Consider the following 25,394-nt stretch of genomic DNA (forward strand, 5'->3'; position numbering starts at 1 on the left):
CAAAGCAGAGGTTATAGAATAGGGTATGAATAGGATATGATAAGAATATATTAGAATAGGAATAAACTAGAAATAGAAATGCCTAGAATATATTAGAATACACTAAAATAGAACAGAATAGAACATTTCCACTGAAATGACCCTACAAAGATCATCTAAATCCCACTGCCTGATGCCCTCAGGGCTGACCAAAAGTTGAATCATGTTATAAAGGGCATTATCCAAATGCACCTCAAACACTGACAGGCTCAGGGCATCAACCGCCTCTGCAAGAAGCCCTTTTCAGCATCTGACCACCCTTTTGCTAAAGAAATGCTCCTTAACATCCAGTCTAAATCCCCTGTGCTGCAGCTTTGAAGCACTCTATGGTAGCCCCAAACTGGGCTCTGAGCTCCTGCACAAGCATCAGGGTCCTTGTGCTCAGCACAGGAGGGGTTAAGCATGCGGCAGAGCTGCTTTCCTGGAAGATATTGACTTACCAAGGGGAGAAGGGGAGATTTCAGGCGAGATCTGATTACAACAGTAACACTAATTATTATTATTGCTATTATTAAGACAAACACCCAACCGCTCCCCATCCGCCCCCTGACCTCCCGCACCCGCACAGCGCGGGGCAGAGGCGTGCGGGCAGCACCAGCTGAAAGGGTTAACGTGCGGGCAGGGCCGGAATGTGTGAAGGCAGCATGTGACTGCAGGTGGGGCAGGGCGGAGAGTGATGAATCACTCTTTTGCTTTTCCTCTTTTCACTTCTCGCTGTTACCTGTCTGGCCCCGGCACCGCGCGCGGGCAGGAGCCCGCAGTAACCGACCCGGCAGCCAGGGCGATGCGCCAGAGCCGGGTGGAGACGTTCGGTGCCACGAATCCCATCGGCTGACCGGGTTCTCCAGGAGCAACCACCACGGGCGGCGTTTGGGCCAAGAAACGCTGCTTTTCCCTGCCTTTCTTTAAGCTGTTTTCCTGCTTGTTTCCCGCTTTGATCCGGTGTTATCGTTGTCCTGAAGGAGCGGAGGATGAGAAGAGCGTGGACGCGGAGGTAGAGGACCCCACGCCCCTGCCCCCGCCGTGGGAAGCTCCAGGTTTTCCTTGCCTGGAGCCGGGAGCGAGCAAGAAACCAAATCCTCCTCCCCGGCATAGGAGAGCTCTGGCGTGGCTGGAGCCAGCGGAGAAGGGAGCAGAGCATTCCCAAAGCTGCACATTGAGCCGGGGAGGGCGACGCAAAGCGAGTTGTGTGTTTAAAGACTGGAGAATCATTAATTCCTTATTTACTGTTGACATCCGGCGCTCGCTGGGGGTGCAGAGATCCCTTGGGAGAGGGGGGACCGGTGTGCATCGGCACCATGGCTTTCTCCCAAGTGCAGTGCCTGGATGACAGCCACGTCAACTGGAGGTCCAGCGAGTCCAAGCCTGAGTTCTTCTATAGCGAGGAGCAGCGCCTGGCCTTGGAGGCGCTGGCCTCCCGCGGGCCTGATGCTTTCTATGAGGTCCTGAAGAAGGAGAACATCAGGGACTTCCTCTCCGAGCTGGAGCTAAAGAAGATCCTGGATACACTGGAGACGTACGACCCTGGCTCCGAGTACATCCCACGCCATGGCAGCAGCACGGGGGAGAGCGACGGCGACCACAACAGCCAAGGGGACGAGCAGGACATGGCCCCATCCCTGGAATACTGGCCCCAGAGGTCCGACCGCTCCATCCCGCAGCTGGACCTCGGCTGGCCCGAGACCATCGCCTACCGCGGCGTCACCCGTGCCACTGTCTACATGCAGCCGCCCATCGAGGGGCAAGCGCACATCAAGGAAGTGGTGAGGAAGATGATCTGCCAGGCTCAGAAGGTGAGGTGTGCTGCGGGATCCGGGCAGGATTTGCCTTCAGGCTGTCTTGATGACAGATCCTAACGTCCTGCTTGGCCAAGGCAATCTCTGCTCTGCGGTGAGCTCTGCCCAAGTAAAGGCATCGCGGTCAAGCGCTCGGGTTTTAATGTGTGTAATCAGTATTTAGGGATCTGATGTTGCTGAAGATGCTGTTAGTTTGGTCCCGCACCCCCTGGGAGCAACACAACCCTTTCCATGATCCATGCGGCAGCAGCATTGAGTCCTTATGGGGCTGTGGGGGAAACCTCTAGGGAGAAAAGAGGGGTGAGCAGCTTCCCAGTGGTGATCCCACAGTCCCAGGCGCCCCAGGATCGTTATTCCCAAACCCTGTGTGACTGCATGTGGCAACACGCAGGAACCAGAGGAGCCAAACTCAGCCCTGGGGCAAAGCACTGCTCTGGTGCTGATGTACATGAGCATCAAGTGTAGCCCGAGATTGCTGCGGTGCCCCAAGCTGGCCCTATCCTGGTTTTAAGAGTTAAAGGGTGAGCTGATGCACAGGACAAGGCTGGGTTGATGCTGAGATTTGGGTTAAGACTTGTCCTCCCTGTGGCACCAAACCAGGGAGCAGGGTGATGGGGTCAGGCTGGTGTCATGGGCAGGAGGACCAGGAAAGGAGGGAGATGATGATGGTGGTGGGCAGAGGTTGTTGGTGTTTCCCAGTGCCCCAGTCCCATTTGGGAAGCACGGGGGGGTCAGTACCTGCTGTTTTCATGGTGCTTTGAAGCTCTTTGAGCTCTGTGCATCCACTCCCTTGCAAAAAGCACCTCCAATGGAGAAGCATCCCAACCCTGAGGGTACTGCAGCAGGAAAACAGGGGCACCCTGCCAGGGTGGCTGTGGAGCAGAAGAAGCCAGGCTTGGATGCATGAGGTCTACCTGGTTGTAGTGATTCCCCGTGCCAGGGCCTGGAACAGTGCTGGGATTCACAAACCCTAGTGGCATGCAGCCATTAAGAGCTTTTTCAGGACCAGAGGGCTGAGGATCTGAGCATGAAGAGCCCGGACTCAGGCAGGAAAACACATCCAAGGCTCACAGGGACAGCAGATTTGGGATACCAGGGCTGCTGTGCTGCAGACAGGAGCCATCTCTGGCCAGTAACACCTTGCAAAAGCCGAGCTGACCTGTCCTTACCTGCAATGTTTTCCCCTCCAAAGGGCTTTGCAGTGAGAACAAAGGGAAGGGAGGGCTGAAGTTCCAAGGGATGGAGGATGGGAGAACTCCCCCACAGCAAGGAATGTCTCATCTTCGGGTCTTTCCAGCTCGCTCTGACCCGGGCTTGCAGCTCCTGCCTGGCTTTGCCTACTCACCGCTTCCCACCTGCCCCCACACAAACAGCATCTCCTGAGTCATCCCAGCGCCCTCCTCCTGCTCAGCAGAGCCAGGAGGCTGAGTCAGGCACCATCCCCACCTCTCCTTGGAGCCTCTCCACGCTGCAGGGATGGGGCCGCGGTGGATGATGCTCTGCTTGTCGCCGGTTCCTTGGTGCTCCATAAGCAGGGCTGGGCTCTGCCTCCTGGTCCAGGTGGTCCCTGCTGGTGGGATGAGAGGTGGTGACAGCACTGGTGACAGGCAGGAGACTGCTTGGAGCTTATGGAGCGTAGAGATGGGTGCGTGCTTATGCAGTCTGCAGGGTCTGGGGATGGCAGGAGTCTCACAAATGGGCTTCTTCCAGAGGCCTCCCACCCCATAGATACGAGGACCACAGTTACTGCAGCCAAACCTGCTCAGCGCTGGTGTGAGTGCTCCTAAGCATGGGGATGCTGGGCTAAACCACACACAGAGATTCCAGCCAAGGCTTAAGATCTTCATAGCAGCTCAGAGGTGAAAGGGTTTGTTTGAGGAAGCCAAAAGCAGACAGAGGGATGGTCCGGCTGCCACCCCATCCGATGTCATGTTGGCTGGCCACATGCCCTGTCCTTCCTATGGTGTTCTGCACAGATCCCTGCTGAATTGTCCCATCCCACTGGTCAATGGCAGAGCCCTTCATCCACCTATAAAGGAGCACGGGCTTGGGTGTTGCATCCCAGAGGATGACCCTTGCTCCAGCAGCTGTCAAAGACGCTCGGTCTGAAACGCTCTCAGATACCAAACACCAAACAAAGCTCACGGTTGCTGTCTCGTGGCCAGAGGAGCAAAGTCCACCCAGCGTCAGCCTGGCTGAGGAGAGTTCCGAGCCTGTGTGAGCACTGCTGATGCTGGGGAGGCTCAGAGCTGGGTGAGGAAGCCAAGAGCTGGGACGTGAGGCCCCTTTGATGGTGCAGATGCACTTACTTGCTTGCAGGAACAAGGCCGAACGCTGCTGAGCTCAGAGAAGCAAACCTGGGCGAGCCAGAGCAGGGGATGCAAATGATCCGCTCCTCTCTCTGGGAATAAACGGGAGAGAAGGGAGGCAGAATCCTGTGGCCTCATCTCCCAGCAAATCCCATCTTTGTGGCCAATAAACAGAGGTGGTCAGGGACGTGGTGCACCACTGGAGACCTTTGCAGGTCTGGCTCCTTATGCAGATCCCCTGGGGCTGCAAAGCTCATGGGATGGGTAGGGAGGAAGATCTCCCTCCTTTCTCCTGCTCTAGATTTTGGCTCCATCTGCCCAGAAACCAGAGCAGGCTGCAAACAACGACCTTGGCCAAAAGCCACCTGAGACTGCAGCAAATCTGACCTCCCCTGCACCTGAGGTTCCAGGTTGGGATTGTGGTGGTATAATTACCTTGAGCAGCTTCCAGCCAAGGTTGGGAGGCCCCTATTAATTACTGTTTACAGAGCCCTCTGCCATTCCTGGATGAAAGGGTCGACGGGGGAGAGCAATTATTAATGTTACTTGTCCCACCTCTCCCTCATCCCAACACGCTTCCTCTAATTGTGCTTTGGTGCCTGCCTAATTTATGGAGTGCCCACGTGGTGCACCCCAAAAGTCATTATCTGATGAGTCAGAGTGAGCTAATAAAGAGCTGTCATTTCCTCTATAAAACATGATCCTGCGCTTGACGTGCTCATCAGGAGGATCCCAACATCGTTTGCCCAGTGTCTGAGGGGATGTGATGCTCGGGGTGTTGGGATGCGGTACCAGCGCATCTTTTCCATCCAATGGATCAATTGGCAGCTCCTGGGAAGAAAAGCATCACCCACTTGGGTGCTGGGAGCATTTGGCTGTAGATTTGGGGCTGGTCTCCTCTACACCCTCCAGATGAATGGCAAAGGGAGGGCAAATGTTCCTGGGATGACCCAGAGGAAAGGGTCTTCTCCTGCTGCTGGAGACCTCCCCTAACATGGAGCATGTGGGACACCGAGTGCTGCCCCGGCAGAGGTGACAAGGACAAGGGTACCAAGCTCACTTCCCACAGCAGAACGGGGCATTTTGCTCCAGGCACTCCCATTCCCAGCTCTGGGAATGGGAAGCAAACAGCACACAAGATTTCACTTCTCTGGAGCAAACAGACCTCCATTCCTTACAGATAAACCCCATACCTGGGTTTGGTACAGACCAAGCAGGTCCCAGCCAAGGTTCCAGTGCAGGCAGCAGGTTGTATCCCTGTGGTCCTTGGACTCTCACTGCACTGGGAGCACTGGCAGCGCCATCCTCACTCTCCCATCCCATTTTGTGCCAGAGTACATTGGCACACTGGCCTGAGACCCCAGTGACAAACCAAGGCCGAGGCTGTCCTGCAGGCGAGACACAGTGGGGAGGGAAGCAGCAGCACTGAGCAGGATGCACCAGCTGAGCAGGAGGAATTGGGTTGAAAATGTGGGTAAGTGGGTGAGAGCCAGGCTGCCTCCTGCCCTGGGCAACTGCCTGCAGTGTGCTCCCTGCTCAGCATCCTATGGGCAGTGCTTGGGATAGAGGACATCACCATGTCCTGCCTGCATCCCTTCCTATCTTCAGACCCAGAGCAGCAAGGGAACACCTCGGGAATGCCAGGATCACAGTGGGAAAATGCCCTTTTCCTCCCCAAATGAAGGCCAGTACTGTTCTCATCCCTATTGATATGGGCTCAGCTTCCTGCAAAGAAAATGCAGCTCACAGGCAGTGATGTGACCATGGCCACAGGGATCACCAGTGTCAGAGACAGGAGCAAAGATCTGCCACCAAACCCACCTCCCCAAGCCAGGCAGATGCCACCCCAGTGCCCTTTCATCCAGGACTCACAGCACAGCTCCTCCCCAATCCCTGGCTGTACATGGAAAAGTCAAGCCCTGAGCTTTAAGAGGAGCTTTGAACCTGTCCCACTTTACATCGCTGGCGAGACAAGCGCAGCCCATGCAAAGTGAGCACCCGCTTTGCTGCCTCAGTTTCCCCATCGGGACAAAGCACAGGAACGGATGCACGAGGGAGTGAGGATTTATGGCAAAGCCTGTTGAGAGGCTCTTGGGTGAGGATAAATGGGAATTCAGTTAGAATCAGGAGGCAGTGAGTGGTCCCCTCTCACTGTCACCTCCTGAAACACTTGAATGTGGCCAGGTTTGGGGATGGCACAGGCTGAGGCTCCCCATGCAGCCTCGCTCCTTGCCCCATCTCCTGCAGAGAAGGAAGGGAAGAGCCAGCAGTGTCATAATGCGCAATAATCCCCTGCTTAATTAGAACTCTCCAGCTCCTCTGGCACAGAACTAATTAAAAGGCAGCTTGGTGCTTTGAGAGCCCTGGACTGGACGCGCCTGAGTGTGCAAGCACCCGGCACCATCCTCATCCCTTCCTTCCATAGGGAGGAGTATCCCAGGGTCTCCCTGTGGCACCCCACAGCATGTATGTTCCCATCGTGTTATCCTTCCCAGCTTGGCCATGTGCTGTAGCCAGCAGAGCCTTCCTGGAAGTGAAGAGCACCATCTCCCCTGATCCAGGGCAACTTCCAGGAATAGCCACAGAGATGGGGACACTGATGGGTTTCCAAGCATGAGGCAATGACAGTGCCCCAGTGACAAGCCACTTCCCTGTGTGGCTGTTACCACCCCATGTGGGATAAGGAGAGGTTGTGGGCTGCGCTACCCTATTGCTACCCCAGGGATAGGGCAGATGAGATGCTCAGTTGCACATCCCTTGTGCTGCACCGCTGCTGCTCACCATCAGGGGTGATGCCATCTCCAGGAAGGTAAAATCCATGGCGTGGAGTGAACTTTGGTGCTTAGGCCACCATCCCAGCGTGTTCGGACGTGGCATAGATGCATCTTCCTATCACACACAGGACTCGCCCTGGTCCTGCCAGGGCAGCAAACGCCCTGGGTACAAAGGCAGCTCCGGCTTACAAAGGACAGTGACGCTGCTGTGTGCCAAACCCTGCTGTCACTGCACGGGGTGCTGGCACTGTCATCCCGGCTCTGCTCCGCTCTCATACAGCCTAGGACAAGGAGGGATGCAGGAGCAGCACCCTGGGCACCCGGCAGGCTCGTGACCGTGCAAGATCCACACAAACAGGACCAAGAGGGGCATCAGCAACCCTGTCCCCAATGCTCTGTTTTGGTCTCACAGTGGAGACATGACCATGAACCCAACCACATCGCTGCTAGCAGCAGCCCGGACTTGGAGCAGCAGTTGCAGGAGCTGCACACTCCTGGTTGCTTAGAAGCAACCTCATCCAGCCTGTTTTTAAAGGTATTAAAAGTCATTTCAGCTCCCAAATGTGCCTCAGGGGTATCCAGATACTTGCTACCAAACTTAGAGCCATTCTTAGCTATTTTTTATCCTGTTTCTCTCAACACAGGCATGCACAACAACCCAGGGACAGCCCATGAGACGTGTCCTCAGACAGGCAGACGCACCATTGCATCACAGGTTCTCCCTTCCAGGGCTCAGTGACGGGGCCACAGGCAGTGCCAATAGCAAAGGGACACCAAACTTCTCAGCCAGAAACCAGACTCTGAAGCAAATGGTGCTTGCTAAAGGCAAGAAAGATTCCCCCTCAGAAAGCAATTATTCACACGTATGTGATGCTACAGGCTTCACCTGAGACCAAGCTTCCCATTGAGACAGCAAAGGAATGGGACTGGGGGCTCCTGCTTTTCACCCTCAGGCTGGCTCCCAAAACCAAATCCCAACCTCCTAGAGCAAGCACATCACTTTGGCTCCCACAAAACAAGCTCTGGCTGTACCTTGGGGGTGTCAGCCAGCCATGCTACCCAAACTCATCTCTCATCTCCCCTCTCCAGGTCATCGCGGTGGTCATGGACATGTTCACCGATGTAGACATCTTCAAGGACCTGCTGGATGCAGGGTTCAAGAGGAAAGTGGGGGTTTACATCATTCTGGATGAGACCAACGTGAAGCACTTCCTTCAGATGTGCGAGCGAGCCCAGATGCACGCTGGACACTTGAAGGTAAGGGTGGCCCAAAGGGGCCCTCCAACCTCCTTCAATACAGAGAGGTTATCAGAGCTATCGACCCTGCTCCCTCCTGTCTTGGGGGAGCCACAACCCCTAAACTAGATGAGTTTAGTCCATTTTTCTATAGCAAAGCTGAAGGTGATGCCTAAATCCAGGAGCAGCAGGGTGGAGGGGAATGGAGGAGCTATGGACACACAGATTTCCATGCAGCCAAGCTGAATGCAGAGAGACTGAGGACCTTCTGGTACCCAGGCAGAGCTGGCTTTGGGGCAGAAGGTGTTCAAGGAGCTGTGTCCCCACATAGGGCACAACTCAGGCAGGACACTGCAAACCTCCGTGCTCCTGGTGAGCAAGAGGGAAGACAGGAGCGACGGATGCTCCGCGGGGCTGATCTGTGCTGTCACCAGCCCTGTTCCTGCTCCCTCCCCAGGGGCAGGAGCAGCCGCAGGCCGGTTCTCTCCCTTTCGGCCCTTCCTGCAAGTCAAGAGGCTGGAACTGAAGAACTCGATTTTCCCCTTTTCCACAGCCTCCGCCCCAGCACGGGGCCAGGAGCAGAGCAGGGAGGGACCCACGCTGCCAGGGGTGCCCTCACTGCTCACACCGCACAGCGACCAGCAGCACCCATCTGCCTGCACACGCTGTGTTAACCCAGCCATGGAGGTGCTGGCGGCTGCACGTGGCACAAATCCTGCTGGAACAAGGGAAGGGAAAGCAGAGCAGGGGACGCCGGGCAGCAGAGAGGCTCCATCCCCTGCCCAAAGCACCCTAAACCTCTTATACATCCCTGTGCATGCTGGGGTGCAAAGGAAATCAGTTGGTACAGTGCTTAATGCAGAGGAAGAGGAAGGGGTAGAGGAGAGGGTGAGGGGTTATATCAGCCTCAGTGGGAGCGGGGTCCCTCTCTCCATCCATAGGACACATCCCCAGTGTCTCCACTGGGCACAACATCCCCATCACCACCATCAGATCCGAACACGCCGGAGCAGCCCAGCACTTGAGGGCTCGCGGACACCCCTCTCCTGCTGTACTTCCCACCTCAGCCTCGCCTGTTGCTTGGCAGAGAAGTGATGTTTCTGTGCCTGACATCAGCCAAATAGCTGCCGGCGAGGCCCGTGCCCGGGCAAGCTCCCCACATCTGCTTATGGTGAGCAGGAACGCATCAGAGCCACCCTCATGCCAGGCTGAGGGATACAACAGGGGGGCTCAGAGACCCCCAAAGCACCAAGCAGCCGAGCCCCAGCCACCAGCCCTGCTTAACTGCTGCTCACAACAATTAAAGCAGACTCCACTGAGCTTTTACCCGCTTCCACACCTCCCCATAGAGTCTGGTCTGCTGCAGACTGCTCCGAGACCAGAAAAGCCGGAGCTGACGCACGGCGCTGTTATAATGCATGAGCAGCCCGGTGGCAGGACTGGAAAAGCAGGAGAGCATCTGCAGAGCTCGGCAAATGTCTCGAAGTTGGGATTTGCCGCATGTTGCAGGCAGTTTTGCTGTGAGGAAACTAGGGCAGTGTCTGGGAGCTGCTTCGTAAGCCAGGAGATGCTAACGAAACATAGGTCGTTATCTCGGTGCCGCAATTAGCAGCCTGGCTTGGGCAAGGAGGTCGCTTTGTTGAGCAATGGGGAGTGCTTGGGGAGTGATTCAGCTCGTCCCAGCTGTGGTGCTGGGTGCTCGCTGCTCTTGGGAGAGATGAAATAAACAGATCTTACTTAACAGCAGAGAGGTGCCGGCAGCCAGGAGGGAAGGGAAGGGGACCGGCACCTCTCTTCCAGGGAGCTGCGTTCTCCTGTGTGTTACTGAAACAAAGCCAGGGCTGCTTTGGGTCTTCGTGCAAAGGTTGGATCCTGAGCGGGAATGCGAGGGGATGCCCAGGCTGGCGATGGGCAGAGGGCTCAGCATTATCCAGTACCCAGCCACCCTCAAGGCAGGGGCAATATGGACAAGGGTGGGAATTCCCTGTGAGGGTGCTGAGGCGCTGTCACAGGGTGCCCAGAGAAGCTGTGGCTGCCCCATCCCTGGCAGTGTTCAAGGCCAGGTTGGACACAGGGGCTTGGAGCAAGCTGCTCCAGTGGAAGGGGTCCCTGCTCGTGGCAGGGGTTGGAGCTGGATGAGCTTTAAGGTCCCTTCCAACCAAAACCATTCCATGAATTGTCACCCCAACCTGCTTCCAGCCAACCCCTGGTACCACTCAGCCACACCAAGCAAAAAGGCAAACACTAGAAAGGAAAACCTCAAATGCACAAAAACAAATCCAAAACCATCTCCATTCGGTGTAAAACTTCCCTGGAAACCTGCTCGGGAAAGGCTTTGCTTTTGCACCGTGCTAAATCCAGTACAGAATCACCATCCCTCCTACCAGGTGCACAAGGAGCAGGGGTGCCCAAGCTCAGCTTGAATGCAGGCTTAGGGATGTGCCTGGTCATGGTGCATAAGGAGGAAGGAGAGCCCAGGGATGCAGATAAGAGCTGGAGGTGGGGAACAGGAATACTTCTCATTCCTTTAGTAAAAAACACCAAAGAAACCAACAAAACACACACAAAAACCCAACCATGGAGGGCACGACCTCCTGACGACACAGTGCCTACAGCAACGGCATCACCAACATCGCGGCACGCACAGGAGGAATGTAGGCGCTTCCATAAGAAAACACTTTCTCTCCACCCAAGGGAGACCATTTGCAGTGAGATGCTATCTGCTCGCCTGCAGAAACGTGCTGGTGCCCTCCATGGAGATGCACAGACGCATGAAGCAGGCTGGAGATAAAAGCTGTTTTCTTAGAGCTGCCCTTCCATGACCAGGCTCCCATGGGGAAGGACACCTCACTGCCTGGCCGTATCCACAGGGACCTGGCTCTTTTAGCCCGCATCCCTGGGTTTTGGTCTCCAGTGGTGAAAAGATGCTGCCCCACTGTCATCTTTTTCCTACCTATTCCTACAAACAGGGCTAGATGCTCACATTTAAGAGGACGAGCAATGGGAGACCTTCATGGAGGACAAGCCCATTGCCATCAGGTCTGTATGGACCGTCCTGAGGTCACCACCTCCCCCTAAAACCATTGTACGTCTCCCACTGGGGAGAAGGTGAAGAAACCTCTCCCATAGTGGCATTTGCATAGATCGCAGGAGATGAGAAGCACTTGGCAGCACTCTCACACGCTGCTCACCCACGGATGCAGGCAGCGCAGGGTTCAAGAGGTAGAAAATGCTGCTCAATACCTGAGCAAAGCAGGAAATTCTGGAAACCAAATCCATAGTTTGCTGCATGGCCTTGGGCAAGTTATTTTATCTTCCCATCGCTGTGGCCTCCTCTGAGCTGGCCATGGAGAGCGTTTCCCACTGTGGAGCATCCACGGGGGTATCGGTGGAGGGGTGAATGATGCTCTAAGACCAGCCCTTTGCTCCTGTTGCCACTCACTGCTCTGCCTTTGCTTTGCAGAACCTGCGAGTCCGGAGCACCGGGGGAACAGAGTTCTTCACGCGCTCGGCCACCAAGTTCAAAGGGGCTTTGGCCCAGAAGTTCATGTTTGTGGATGGAGATCGGGCCATGTGCGGATCCTACAGGTAACCGATGGCGTCTCCTCTTGCCCACCCCATGGAGGTGTTGGTCAAAGGGCCAACACACACCCACGTAGTCCAAGCCCCAGTCATTGCCCAGCATGGCCCCAGGACCCCATTCCAGACTTTCTCCCCTCCTCTTAAGCTGGGAGATGGTCTTTCAAGGCCAGCCTGGGATGTGGAGATCTGGGACACCCCTCCTTCTTGGAGGTGGTGGAACACTTCAAGTGCTTCTGCCAGTGGATGTGATGAGCTCGAGGAAGGACAAAAGCACTAAACTGCGGTCAGTCCAAGCTCTCACATCAAACTCAGCTTTTCCAGTCAAGCATTTCCTACCCAAATTTGTCCAAATGGGTTTGTCCTTTCCAATTTGTCCAAATGAAGACTTAACTTTGGTGGAAATAGATCAGTTTCAGTGAGCTTTTCAGCTCTGAAAGACGAGTTTTATAAACATGGAACTGAAACATATCCTGCTTTCTGGCCACAACAAAAAGCCCATCCAGAGCCTCTTTTCTTAACTAACTCAAACTGAGGAAGGAAAAGCAGCCAACACTGAAGAGAAAAACCAACTGGCCCACAGCAAACACCTTACTTTTACTTCAAGTCCCAATGTGCTCAAGACTTCAGCCCTTCATTTCCATCTGGGTTGAGAGCTGCTCCTTCGATCCCATTACGATTGATGTTTACAGTCAGATCATGTCCCTGCCAGCACCAGCAATCCCTTGGGGGCAGCCAGGGCTGGGCAGAGGCGTGCTATTTACCAGCAAGCACTGACTTTCCAATGTGTTTCTGTTCCAGCTTCACCTGGTCTGCGGCCAGGACGGACCGAAACGTCATCACGGTCCTCTCAGGCCAAGTGGTGGAGGCGTTCGACAAGCAGTTCCAGGAGCTCTACCTCATGTCCAAAGGGGTGAGCCTCAAATCCATCTCCATGGGCGACGAGCCCGAACCTGAGCCCGTAACGCTGCCCTCTGTAGTGCCGGTGACGCCGGCCAACGCTGTGGTGAAGAAGCTGATAAACCCTAAATATGCCCTGGTGAAGGCCAAGAGCGCGGACCAGATCAGCAAGACTTCATCTGAGACCCAGGACAAGAACCAGAAGGTGGACACCAAAGGCAAAGCCCTGCCTGAGGGCCAGGGGGGTGACAGGCACGGAGATGTGGCCGATCTCTCCCTGCTCATCCACCCTGGCCTCCTGAACCTGGAGAAAGCCAACATGTTTGACTATCTGCCCACCTGGGTTGAGCCCGACCCCGAGCCTGGGAGCGAAGTCTTGGGCTACATCAACATCATTGACCCCAAGATAAAGAACGTGAAGCTCTCGCAGATGAACCGCATCAAAGTGTGTGATGTGTCCCAGGCCAGTGCTCAGCACCGGCAGATGCTGAAGAACAGGGAGATGGAGGCCAAGAAGAACTTGGACCAAGAGCAACTCCTGGTGTCCCCCTGCCAAAGACAGACCCCACAGATCCCCATGGAAGCCCCTGTAGCCACCACAACCAGCCCCATCGAATGCACCAGATGGGCAATGAAGCAATCGGGCTCGTTTGCCACTTCACCATTGAGTCACCATTTGAAGCCACCAGAGGAGACACTGGAGGACATCAAACCTCCAGTTCCAAAGCCAAGGACCACCCCTGTTGGCATCCTCATGACCAAAGTCGTCACAGCCTGTGACAGTAGCACTGCCCTGGAGGGTGACACACAACCACCGGTGACCGACCATGTGGGTGCAAAGCAGGAACAGGAGGAGAACACCAACGGAGCCCCAATGGAGAGCTGCCATCTCCAGCCAGACCACTCAATGGCGGAGCCACAGGAAGACAAAGGGCCTCCCTGTGCCCACAACGGGCTGGGAGAGGAGGAGGAGGAGGAGGAAGAGGAGTACATCACCCTCAGTGACCAGGAGAGCTACTCCAGCAGCTCTGCTGACCACAGCTACCGCCGCTCCAATGCCTCCTCCATCTCAGATGAGTACTTCGAGGTGCGGGACCGCTATGGACCGCTCCGGAGAACCAACTCGGATGTCACCCACAACGGGGAGATCCTTCCCATCCAGAGGAAGCTCAGTGACCCTCACATCAGCCGAGGCACCTTCCTCAGCCCCCTGGGGAGCCTCCCATCCCTAAAGCACGTCCGCATGGAGGATGCCAACAAGAGGAGGAGCAACGCGGTGGAGATCAGGTGCGTGCTGCCCCGCACCATCCTGGACGGCAACAGCTCCTACCCCAGCAGTGCCACGCAGGTAGGACTTCTTGCTATAACCTTCCCTATGCTTCTCCACCCTACAAAGGTTGCAAACCTGGAGGTGACCCAGCCAGCTTAGGTGAGGCGTGGTGTCATCCCTGGCTTCGGTGTTGCGTCCTACGTGCTGAGATCAGGCTTCCCATATAGGAGAATAATGCCCTGCATGCAGCCATGGTAGGAGTCACCCAAAAGGTGCTCTTGGTCAGGAAGGGGGTGGCCATGACCCAGCCATTTGTGTCTGGGAGTGCAATAGGAATGGCTGGCAATGGGAAGGTTTGGGGGGAATTAAGGGCTATCCCATGGCATTGAGCTGCGGGATGGAGCCCAGCGGCTCTGGGCTGTACAGCGCCATCCCGCAGCCCATCAGCAGTGGCATCGTGCCCAGGCAGGGACAGACCGTGCGTGCAGGCGTGTCCTACTCGGGTTTGTTTTCTAGCTCCTCTCAAAGGTGATTAGCATCAAAGTAAAAGCACTCGGACACATAATTAGGCAGAGCAAGACAGAGAAACAGGGACGGCAACCTCTGTGGGCGAGCGCTGCAGTCAGCAGCTTCGTGGCTGCTCCACGAGTGACGCCAGACCTTGTCACCCCATGGGGTGCATGGCCACAGGCTGCACGCCAGCATCCCCATGGATGGAGCTTGGGATGCACAGCAGCATCCCCACTGCTGGAGCTCAGGGTGTACGTACACCAGCATCCCCACTGCTGGAGCTTGGGGTGCACACCAGCATCCCCACCATAGCAGGAGCATCACCCCACCCCCTCAGAAGTGATCGCAGGGTCAATCCCCTATTTCCACCCAAGCACTGCAGCCTCTTGCACCACTATGAAGCCATCTGGTTTCTCAAGGCTCCCCACCCGCTGTTTTCAGGGCATTCAAACCCCCAGGGCTAAATCAGCAGCTGAAATCACTGAAGCCACCTGAGGTTACCCGAGCTGAGCATCTAATCTGTATTTACAGGGAATTAAATTTACAAGCCCCGAATCCACTCGCTTCTCCCTTCCCAGCCAGCGCCACAGAGCTCAGAGCAGGGTTTTAATCCTCGCACATCACAAATCTCCTCGTGCCCTGCGGAGCGGTGCAGGGTGAGGAGCTCTGCTTTGATGCTCTGCACCCAGGCCTCTGGTGCCACCTTGCTCAGAGTGGCCGGGGACATTGGTGCTCCTGCAATAACTTGTCCTGGCCCTTTGATGAAAGGCAGGTAATTAACAACGCCATCAGGATTGGGAAAACCAGCCCTCAACTGATGGAAATGTGCAGGGAAGAGCTTCTCCCATGTGTAAAATCAATAAAGCAAAGCAACCCTTGATTAACTTTCTAGAAACCTCGAATCCAAAAAGAATCACCATCAACCACCTCCAAAGGTTTTCATTCTGGATCCACACTTCTTATGTGCTGGCCTATAGCCCAAAATGCACGTGGAGGCTCAACCACAGGGCAAACAGCACGGGTTTTCCATCACTTTGAGACCACAGCACCCAAGTTACCCCTGGAGCATCACCTTGCCCACATACACACAGCCCTGTTCCCACCCAGCTGCATGGTTAATAGAGCACAGTAGCATTGGCTGATGCACTGCAGGGGACATTCACATCTTCTCCTGTCCCTGCAGAGCCCTCAGGTCTGTGCAGAGCAGAGGGTTCCAGACAAGCCCCCCCTCCATTCCTTGTTTACCCACCCTGCCAGCTCCATGCCCACACAGCAGAGCCCTTACCTGGGTACAGGACCCTGCTGATCATCCCTGGCATGAGGATAACGAACAAGGGCAGCATCTTCAGGTGGCTGGCCAGGATGGAGCCAGCTTTGGTGTGACTCAGGCTCTTAGCAGAGATTGATCGCTGGACGATGCCCTGTGGGAGAGCCAGGCAATGGCTGAGAAGCCACCAACATCTATTCCATGTGAGCCTCCTCCTTGCCAAAGTGCATCCCAAGCATCTCCAAATGCTGGAGCCGCTGGGCCCAAACGCAGCTCCAAACATAGATGTGTACCCAAACCCCCGGCTGGGTTTCTCTCCAGACCAGCACTGGGTCTGTGTTATGCCATAGCACCACAAATCCCGGTGCAACCACAGCAGTGTGTCCTCCTGCCAGTATCAACCGTTCCCCACCACCATCCTCTCCCTTCTTGCCCCTTCTATTCAACCTCCTCCCCTAAGAGTGCCCGCAATGAAATGGACACAGAGTGCAGCTCACTCCTACCACAGCTCACCACCCACACTGCCCAAACCACTGCACCTCAGAGCTTTGGCCAAGCCATGTCCATCCCCAACACAGCCAGCCCTGAGCTTTGAGGCAACCTCTTAAATAGGCAAAATCCATAGGAAGTGCTGGCTTTAAAAGAGCTCAGACTCTTCCCAAAGGCTTACAGAGAAGTGCTCAGTATCCAGCAGCATTAGGCCCCTCCTGACCTCACGGTGGGCAAAAAGGATGGGGTGCTGGTTCTTGGGGTGGGATGCTTGGGGAAGCCATGGTTTAGCTTCTACCTGAGAGCCAGAGCATGTCAGGAGCCACAGGACTCACCACCCAGCTCAGGCATCACACGCAGCACATCATCAGCACATAATGACCTCGAAGGGAGAGGAGCTAAATCACCCTTGGTCCTTCCCACCTGCAGACATCTCAGAGCTTAGCACTGATTTTAAGCAATCTGGTTAAATCCATCTAGCATTACCCAAGGCAAACTGCTTGAATGCAGCCCCCATGGTGAAAGCAGGAGGCATCTGCTCGAGGGCCATTGGGATACTGGTGCTAAATGACTGGGCACTGAGATGATGCCAGCAGCACGGTGAAGGTCATGGCATAGGCAGGGCAGCTCGGTGCAGCCAACTCTGCAGCCTTCCAGCCCCAGCTCATCCTGCCATCAGCACCTGCGCTTGTTAGATTCCATCTTGCCCCGGTACATCTGCACTGGGTGCAATCACGCCTCCACATTGCGGTGCAGGCACACCCAAAGGGGAAGATAAGTATCTGGTGACCACAGCCATGCATAAAGGCTTTACCCGGGCCAGAACTGAGATTCACGATGCTCAGACCCGATCCAGACGTGTCTCTCAACCCAGGTAATCACAGCCACCCCCGCAGTGGTGTTGCAGCTCACTTGTCTCCTCATCCCACCTCCTCTCCATCCTTTCATCTCGTCTTGGTAGCTGCCTAATCCCACCGGTTGGGTCTGGATGGCTGAATGCTCTTTGGGCCTGAAATGTGGGCTTAGATGATTAAGATGGGTGTTCAGGCTGCTGCTGGGGAGAAGGTGTTGAGATGCCACTGGCATCCTTGGTTCTGGATCTGCAGGCAGCAGTGATTTGACTCTGGATAGCCCGTGGGCTGATGAGATGCTGCAATGTGCAGGACAATGTGTTGCCAGAGCAAGAAACAGAGGAGCAGCAGTGGCTTTGAGCTGCCACCAGTCTCAATAGGGTTTGAGCAAGGGAGTGCACCAAGTGATAAAGGGGTTTGTCCATGAGGCCCATGGCACAGACACCAGCATCAGTAGCTCATCTCTTTCTCTACTCTTTAACAAACAGGGGACTCACATCTACCGCTACCGACCCAGGAACCCCGCAGGCAGAGAACAAGGCAAGGAGGTCTCCTGTTCCCCAACACATGAGAAACCCCCCGGGGCCACCAAATACAGAGGGGACGGAGCTGAACCCAAAAAGACCATTGCAGGCAGCCAGCCCTATTGGCAGAGCAAAGCCTTCAGCCCCAGCAAGCAGCCCGGCCCCCTCTCAGCCAGCAATCCCAGGACATCAAGCAAGTGCTTAAGCTCCCTGCCAGAAAGCCAGAAGACAACAGAGGAGATGAGGACACCCCTCGGCATCCCACTTTCCAAACTGTCCCAATCCAAGCACCTCAAGAGCAGGGTTGCGGGAGCCCCAGGTGCTTCTATTGACTCCAAAAAGAAGCCTCCTGAGCCCAGCAGCCAGAAGGAGCACTAGGTAAAGGTGGACTTCCATGGTGAGAGCGGTAGTAGAGCGTGTCTGGACCCCAGGCAATGCTGTGTTACATGGGGCAGGGGAATCTTGTTTACATTTACCTGGTCGGTGCACCAGTACCACGTGGCTATGATAGACAGCCCAAAAGTCATCCCGGTCCAGGGCAGGTCTCCAGAGACTGGATCTCGGAAGAGATGCATGGCATTGGCTCTGGGCAGGTTGCGTTGGGAACCATCTTGGATGGCACAGCTTTTAGATAGGCCTCTTCCAGGTTGGGGTAACCTCTGATCTCATCGAGAGCTGGAAAGCATCCTAGGGTTGGAGGGCAGCAAAGCCCAGCGGCCTGAGATCAGCAGGCAAAGCTCACCCCAACCCTTTGACTCAGAGGTGCTGCCCAAAGAGGGCTCCTTCATGGTCGTGTTTGCTTGTAGTTGTTTAAGAGACTCTTCTATCATCGTTTTGCACAGCAGGTCCCATGACAGCCCAGCTTCAGAGGGTGATCTGTGTCCTGGGACAGAAGGACCCACCTCTTTTGACCTCGTACTGTAAAACCAACTTGTTCATTAAAGCTCCCTGGTCCCAGAGCAGGGGAAACTCACCTAGGACTGCTAAATGCAAGATTAGGCAGCCTTTGACTTGATGTGCTACAGCTCAAGGTGCTCAAATGTCTTCTACCCCTCTGAGCGTTTCTCCAGCACCCCCCATGCAGCTCCAGCCCCAAACCTCCAGCAACCAGTGAAAAAAAAGAACAAAAAAAGAACAAAAAAAGCCATCTTCTCTGCTTTCTTTCCTATAAAATGGAACCCAGGGTCTGGGTCTTGGCCTGAGCCCCACTGAGGAGTACGTGCCATGGACAAGCCTTAGCAAGCAGCCTCCAAGCCCTTGGCAGCTGCCTTGGTGCTCCTCCTTGCTGCTCCATAGCCAGCAGCCCCAGGCTCTGCCCTGGCCCCCCCCACCATCTCCCTGTTCCTGGGGGGCTGAATGCTCCTTGCAGCTTCTCCAATACCTCCAGCAGGAGAATTTCAGAGCCAGAGGCATCGCTTTTTGGATGAGGGAGGGATGGGAGGCACCGGCCCCCATGTGCTGTGGCCACCCATGCAGCACTATGGAGATAAGCAGGGAGGTGTTGGCACCCCCATACCCACAGCAGCTGGTGCTCAGGGTAAGAGACAGGAGGTTCTGGGGACTCAAAGCAAGACCCATGAGCATCCCTTGGTGGATTTGCCCTTATCTGGTCCAGCTATAGCATCCTGCATCCCTTCCACCCTGCTCATGGGACTCTCAGCTCAGCCCACTACAATGTGGGAACATGGTCCTGGGAAGTCGCCCTCCTGCAGGACCATCCCTAAGAGTGCTGCTGTCTTTAGACCAAGAGCAAATCCCTCAGGCATCAGGTGCTGGATGCTGGGATCACCATCAAGTGCCAGCTCAATGCCTAAGACACCCATCCTGCTCCATCGTCCCCTCCTGCCTGAGGACAGCCCTTTCCCTGCATCCCAGGGCATCCCCCTGACCTGAGGCTGTTGGGGACTTTACAGAGGGGCATCATCCACCATGCCCCCCCTTTGCAAACCAGGGTGTCAGCACTGCTAAACTCCTCCCGCTCTTGTGCAAGCAGGCCTGGCCCCCCTCCAGCTCTTGGCTTACCCAGGCGCCGGCTACTCCCAAGCTTTGCATGGGTGTTGGGCACCAACAAAGGCTCTCCAGAGGCAGAGATTCGCGCCCGGGGGTGCGGGCCTGCTCCCTTCCCAAAGGTGTTCACCGGCAAGTCCCGACACCTACACCTGCATCAGGCCAGCGGGAGCTCAGCCTGCGGATGCCGGGCTGCAGCCCATGGGCTCCACCAGGATTAACAGCCCCATGTGAATGCCAAGTGGGTGCAGGATGGGATGGTCTCTCTTATCCGTGGTGCTGGAGCCACCATGAAACAGCCACTGAGCTCTCTGCAAAGCGAAGTGATGTCTACAACCCTTTGGTCCTCACCCGCTTGTTGTCCAGCTCTCCCCAGCATCCACCCAAGGGGATTTGTACAACTCTCCTGCTCTCCCCTGCGAGATGCAGCCTCAGAGCCAAGCAATGCATTTTCTTATCCCTTCAGCAGCAATAAAGGAGGCAATGGGCCAGGCAGAGCAGACCCAGAGGACTCATAGCTTAGCAGATGAGAAATAGCATCACTGATGCGGATGTCATGGTCTGAAGACACGAACAACATAGACCATGAAGAGCATCCTTTATTAGAGGAGCTTGATAAGAGGTAACAAAGCCCAGCACACCGAGCCTCCAGGTCCCGAGGTCTCCTGCAACCTGAGGACAAGAACTGTGACCAGCACCCTGTGTTTTGGTTCCTCTGGACCAGTCCCTGTCCCAAGTACCCCCAGCTCCCTGCGCACACCATGAAGGTTGGCAAAGCCAAAAAGAGCCGGGCTCTGCAGTCACTGGAGGGGATTTTCCCAGCCAAACTCACCAGACACAAGCTTAAGAGAGAGCCCCATGGCCAACTACAGCTTCAGACAACAACCAGCTATGGCCAAGCACCTCGGTTAATGCAAAGGCTGCGGCCACCGCTTGGATCTGCTTGGACAGGCATCTCGCTCCTCTGCCTTCTTGCTGGTGTTATTGTCCCTTCTGCAGGAAGTATCTGCCTCCCATTTGTATTGTGTACATAGAACTTGCTCATCCAGGGCTCGCCCAGGACCGAGCTCTGCTTTTGCACAGGGGAGCAGCCTTGGGATCGGGCTGGCTGCGGGTCCAGAGCTGCTCCCACCTCCATAGCAGAGCTCCCTTGTGGCACTGGGTCAAAGCCTGCCCGCTGAAGCAGACTGCTGCAGGGAATGGTGGGAATCATCTAAGGAGCGCCTCTGGAATCGCTCTCTGTAGTTAAATGCCTGCCTTTGAAGCTGGGACCTGACTTTTTGCCTCCTGCTCCTCAGGGCCCAGAGCCCCGATGGCAGAATAAGGCTGATGAGCACCCTTGTGAGGCTGGGAGCTTGCTGCAGGTACAGAGACACAACAGCGCTGAGCGTGTTCAGAGAGGGCTGGGGATGAACCGTGCTCACTCCAACCGAGATGAAGGCACGGCTCCATGCTCTGCATCCCCATGGAATCAATGCCCTGCAGCAGTGCCTTGTACCAGCATCACCTCCTGCCACGGTGGGATCCTTTCTGAAGCCCCCATCACAACGACACTGCAAGTTTCCCAGAGCAGGACTGGAAATGCTGCTTCACCATCAAACACTTGGTATCATCCATCTCTCGGATGCATGGACTAGAGGCCAATATGTGGGGCAGCGATGACCACATGAGAGACCAGGGGGGATGCTTCATGGCATCTTCACCCAGAGGAAAGGCAGTAGCACAGGAAACTGGGGACACAGGGGACCACAGACTTCCTTTAGGCAACTGCTCCAGGCCAAAGCCCTGCTGTGCATCTTGGCCACCAAACTGCTTAGACTGAGTCTTCTTATTTATTTCTGAGTCCACAAAGCGGGCAGAGGGGTGGATTCTCCTGTCAGGGGGGTCCACGATGCCCCAGCTCTTACCTTTCATCGCCAGCACGATGGCTCCGAGGACCACGATGATCATCTGCAGCATGTCGGTGTAGATGATGGCCACCAGCCCTCCTGCAGGAGAGCAAGGCACAGCGTGGCCTGGCACAGTCACTGGTGCCAGGTCCTCCAGCCCCAATAAAGCTGTCCGTGCTGGCAGGGATGTGCCTGTCATTGTGCTGTGACATTTGGGGATGCAGTGGGAATGTGGAGGGGGAACGGCACCCCATAGATGTGGGGGGGGACAGACAATAGCCACGGGAAGGGAAGGGGAGCCAAGGGATGACAGGAGGGGAGGATGCAGCCCCAGGTCCCCATGCAGTCAAGGAGGATGGCCTCGAGCCTCTTTGGATGCTCCAACAAGCAAACCGAATTCAGGATGTTGGTCTCATCCCACCTCTCCCCAGCAACATAAAACCAGTTAGGTTGGAAAAGACCTTTAAAATCATCAAGTCCAACCATTGTACAGGTTTCCCCTTCCTACACCCCTCAGCTGTCCGAACCCCACAGTTATTTTCCCAGCTGACGCTTACTGGGGTTCCCCTTGGCCATTAGACCAGCAGTATCCCTCCCTTTCCATCCCAAGCTCTCCCTCCAGATCTGTTGCAAAGCCAGGAGGTGCTCATGTAGCCAGAAAGCAATTACTCAGCACATGAGCAAAAGCATTAACAAGTGGTGGAGCTGGAGGAAATGGGTCCAAAACTGAACCAGCTTCAACCCCAGTCACCGACTCACATCCCAGGAATTCAGGGCTGCACCTTCCCCGGCCATGCCTGGGATTTGGAGGGATGTTCTTGGGATGAGGGTGACGCAATGATCACACACACACTGAAGCGCGCTTGCATCACGACAAGCCTTGTGGGCAGGAAAAAACCTGGGATGGGATCTGCTTAAAACCAAAGCCTTGCAAAATCCACCCTGTTTCGGATATGATTAAACTGAGTCCTGTTTTCATGGCTGGGATGAGATAGAGAGGGAGAACCCACTGCAGGGGAGGGAATGTCCCACCTACAGTAATAACCAAAAGGGCTGGCAGGGATACATGGTCCCCTCGTCTAAGAGTGGGACTGAAAGCCAGGAACCCACAATTTCCAACTCCAGCTCCATCATTGCCTCCAGATCCCTATGTAACCACATGGATTGACCCTGCAAGAGGAATAAGCAAGAAATATTCCCAAGAACTTTGCAGAGGGAAGGCAGCAACTTGCACTACGGGCAGGGCAAGTGGGAGGGAAATGAACTGGGTAAAGGGCTCTCAGCCTGTAGATTCCATAGTAATAGTCCTGTAATAGGAGAAGCCCTGATTATTGCTGGTACAAATAGGTACACGCACAAGAAAGCACTTAACTACGTGATGGAGGAGGAGTTATTACAAATGGAAAGCTATAATGACAAAGTAGAGGTCAAGTATTGAGTCACTGCTTGAGCTGACACTTGAGAAGGATGCTCAGATGCTGCCTGGGTAGAGCAGGGAATGTGATCCCCATTGAGTATAAATCCCCAAAGACCTTCCAGGAGCAAAAAGTAATAGCAATAAAGTGAAAGCAGGAGTGTGAATGGTGTGGTTCAACCAAAGAAGAACGATTTGAGGCCAGCAGACACTGAGTACCCTACCTGCGATGGTGTAGAGCCCCACTACCACCAGCATCAGGACGGTGGAGGGCTCAAGGTCCCAGCCCAGGCAGACTTGCACAAAGAGGGCCCCCGAGTCCAGGTCAGTCTGTGCATGAAGAGGAAAGACAGGGGCTGGGGAAGGTGACATCGACCTCCTAGACAGCACCCAAGGGCTGCCCCAGGAGCGGTACAGCAGGGAAGCGATCAAAACCATGGGCACAGCGAGGATGTTGTGTTGCGTGTGCCAATAGGATACCTCCAAAGCCAGCGCTGAAGCTGGGGTCCCATATGGGACCCCTATGTCACTGCTGCAGATGGGTGTCACAGGCCACCTACCTCCAAAGGGCAGCACAAGCAGCTCCGGTCATCTGTGACTGGGCTCAGTTGGATGCAGACAGTGGGATGGAAGGGTCAGAAACGGGATGCTTTGGAGCATCAGTGCTGCCACAGCCTGCACTGTGATACTCAGCTGCAGGATCAGACCCTGACCTACCCCCTTGCTGCCCCAAGTACCTCCAGTTCCAGTGCCCTGTTCTCAAGTGGCATCTCACCATGCAAAGCACTGGTGATGGGGCTGGTACCAGCACCCCCATGCTGGTTCTGCACCCCAGTAGTGGCTGTAGCTGGGCAGGATTCACCCTCCTGGCACCCATGCTGCTGGCAAGAGGCTGCCAAGGACCAGTTCCCCCCATCCCCAGCTGCAGCTCAATGGTCTGGGCCATCAAACCGGTCAGGAGGGTGGCAGGAGCCTAAAGATGCTGCTGGGGCAGGAGGGGATCTCCTCCGAGGGGCAGGGACTTTAGGGTGCTGCTGGTACCCGCAATGCCCTTACTGATGGATAGGGAAGCTTTGCACCACCTCACCTGAGCCATTTAGAGGTGCTCATGTGGGTGCTGGCGAGGCAGAGGAAGGTGATCCCCTGATCTCTGATGGCTGCAGCAGCATTTCAACCTCTGCAGCCTGTCCATGGTGAGGAGCAGACATGGGCAGCCCCAGCATGGAGCGCAAAACCTGCTCCTCAACAAGAAGCCATCTCTCTGCTGAGCGTCTCTGGGAAAGCACCTCCTGGCTTTGCACAGATGGGGAAATCAAGGCATGGGCAAGTGGCAAGAGATGCTTTTGACCCTGAAGGAGAAGCCCAAAGGTCCTACACCCCACCATGAAAGAGCATGAATGCATTCTCCACCACATCCCCTGGCCTTTGCAGCTCCCCTTGCAGAGCCTCTGGAGGAGGTTTGGGGTTTCTGCTTGGCCATAGAAGGACAGATCAGCTCCATGTCTAACACACTTCCTCAACCAACCCCAGCATCTCCTGTGCCTGCATCACATCCCATAGGGATGCCAGGAGCGCACGCAGGCCTGCAGCTCACTCAGGTACCACACTGCTTGAGATGACTGACACCCCGAAGTGACCACCATTTCCCACCCATGGGAGGGCTGCTCCCACACAGGGAGGTCTGGTCATGCTTGTATGGGAATGAGATGGAAAGCGGGGCCTCTGTGCTGGGGCACAACAACAGCAGCGATGCCACGGGAGGAAAGGACCAGGCACAGCAGGCAGTGCCTGTGCCACCGCCATGTCTCCACTCGCAGCTCAGCTCCAGCCATCCCCAGTGCTCTGCTGGGGTACCTGCACAAGAGCCTTGTTTGGAGGAGGAAACGAAGCCAGAAGGGGCAGGAAGAGGCACGACAGCTCCACACCCTCGCCCGGAGCTGTGACGGCTTCCCACAGCCAAGACATCAGCCCTGGTTTGACGTCTTTCTTCACACACCTTCCAGAAACCACCCCCCAAGCAGCAGAGCTTTCTTGCCTGGTCATGTGGGAGCAGTTGCTTGGGATTAGTAATGTGGAGGATTGATGCTGTTTCCCATCTCACACCTCTGCCCTTCCTCCTCCCAGCGCTGCTCCAGAAGCTGAGGACCAGCATCAGGCGATGGAGAGGGGCCAGGCAGGATCATGCAATGGAAGAACCAAGTTGTGTCCCCCCTAGGAGGGCTCCACCAGCCATGAAAGCCAGCACATGTCCAGCTCCAGCACAACATGAAAGCCTGTTCCCTGGTAGATAAGCCCACACTGTTAGGCATAACATTGATTAAATCACCAATTGAACTGACCAGAAGAGCACTTACACCATGATCTTGAGGATCTTCATTCAGGGACTGCTCCGCAGTATCTGGACCAGGCTTTACACCACAGTCATTCCTGCCATTCCCAAGGGAGGTACTATGTGTCCTTAGCTGCACTTGGGCTTGGCCATGTCTTTGGGAGAGCCCTTTCCAATACTGAGTGGCAATTCAGGCCTGGAATGTCCTGCT

The 25,394-nt window shown here is 55.4% G+C and overlaps 1 protein-coding gene across 1 annotated transcript; it reads left to right on the top strand.

The window, feature by feature from the left end:
- Positions 1-1,337: 1,337 nt before the first annotated feature.
- On the top strand, positions 1,338-17,922 carry FAM83G (family with sequence similarity 83 member G; the record flags this gene model as incomplete). The annotated part of the gene is made up of 5 exons (XM_080620196.1): positions 1,338-1,832; positions 8,008-8,175; positions 11,618-11,742; positions 12,535-13,981; positions 17,509-17,922. 5 exons carry the CDS (start codon positions 1,338-1,340, stop codon positions 17,920-17,922), a joined length of 2,649 nt encoding a protein of 882 aa, XP_080476322.1.
- Between the last annotated feature and the right edge of the window lie 7,472 nt (positions 17,923-25,394).

The sequence above is a fragment of the Psittacula echo genome, assembly GCF_963264785.1.
Source record: "Psittacula echo genome assembly, chromosome: 5".
Taxonomy (NCBI): domain Eukaryota; kingdom Metazoa; phylum Chordata; class Aves; order Psittaciformes; family Psittacidae; genus Psittacula; species Psittacula echo.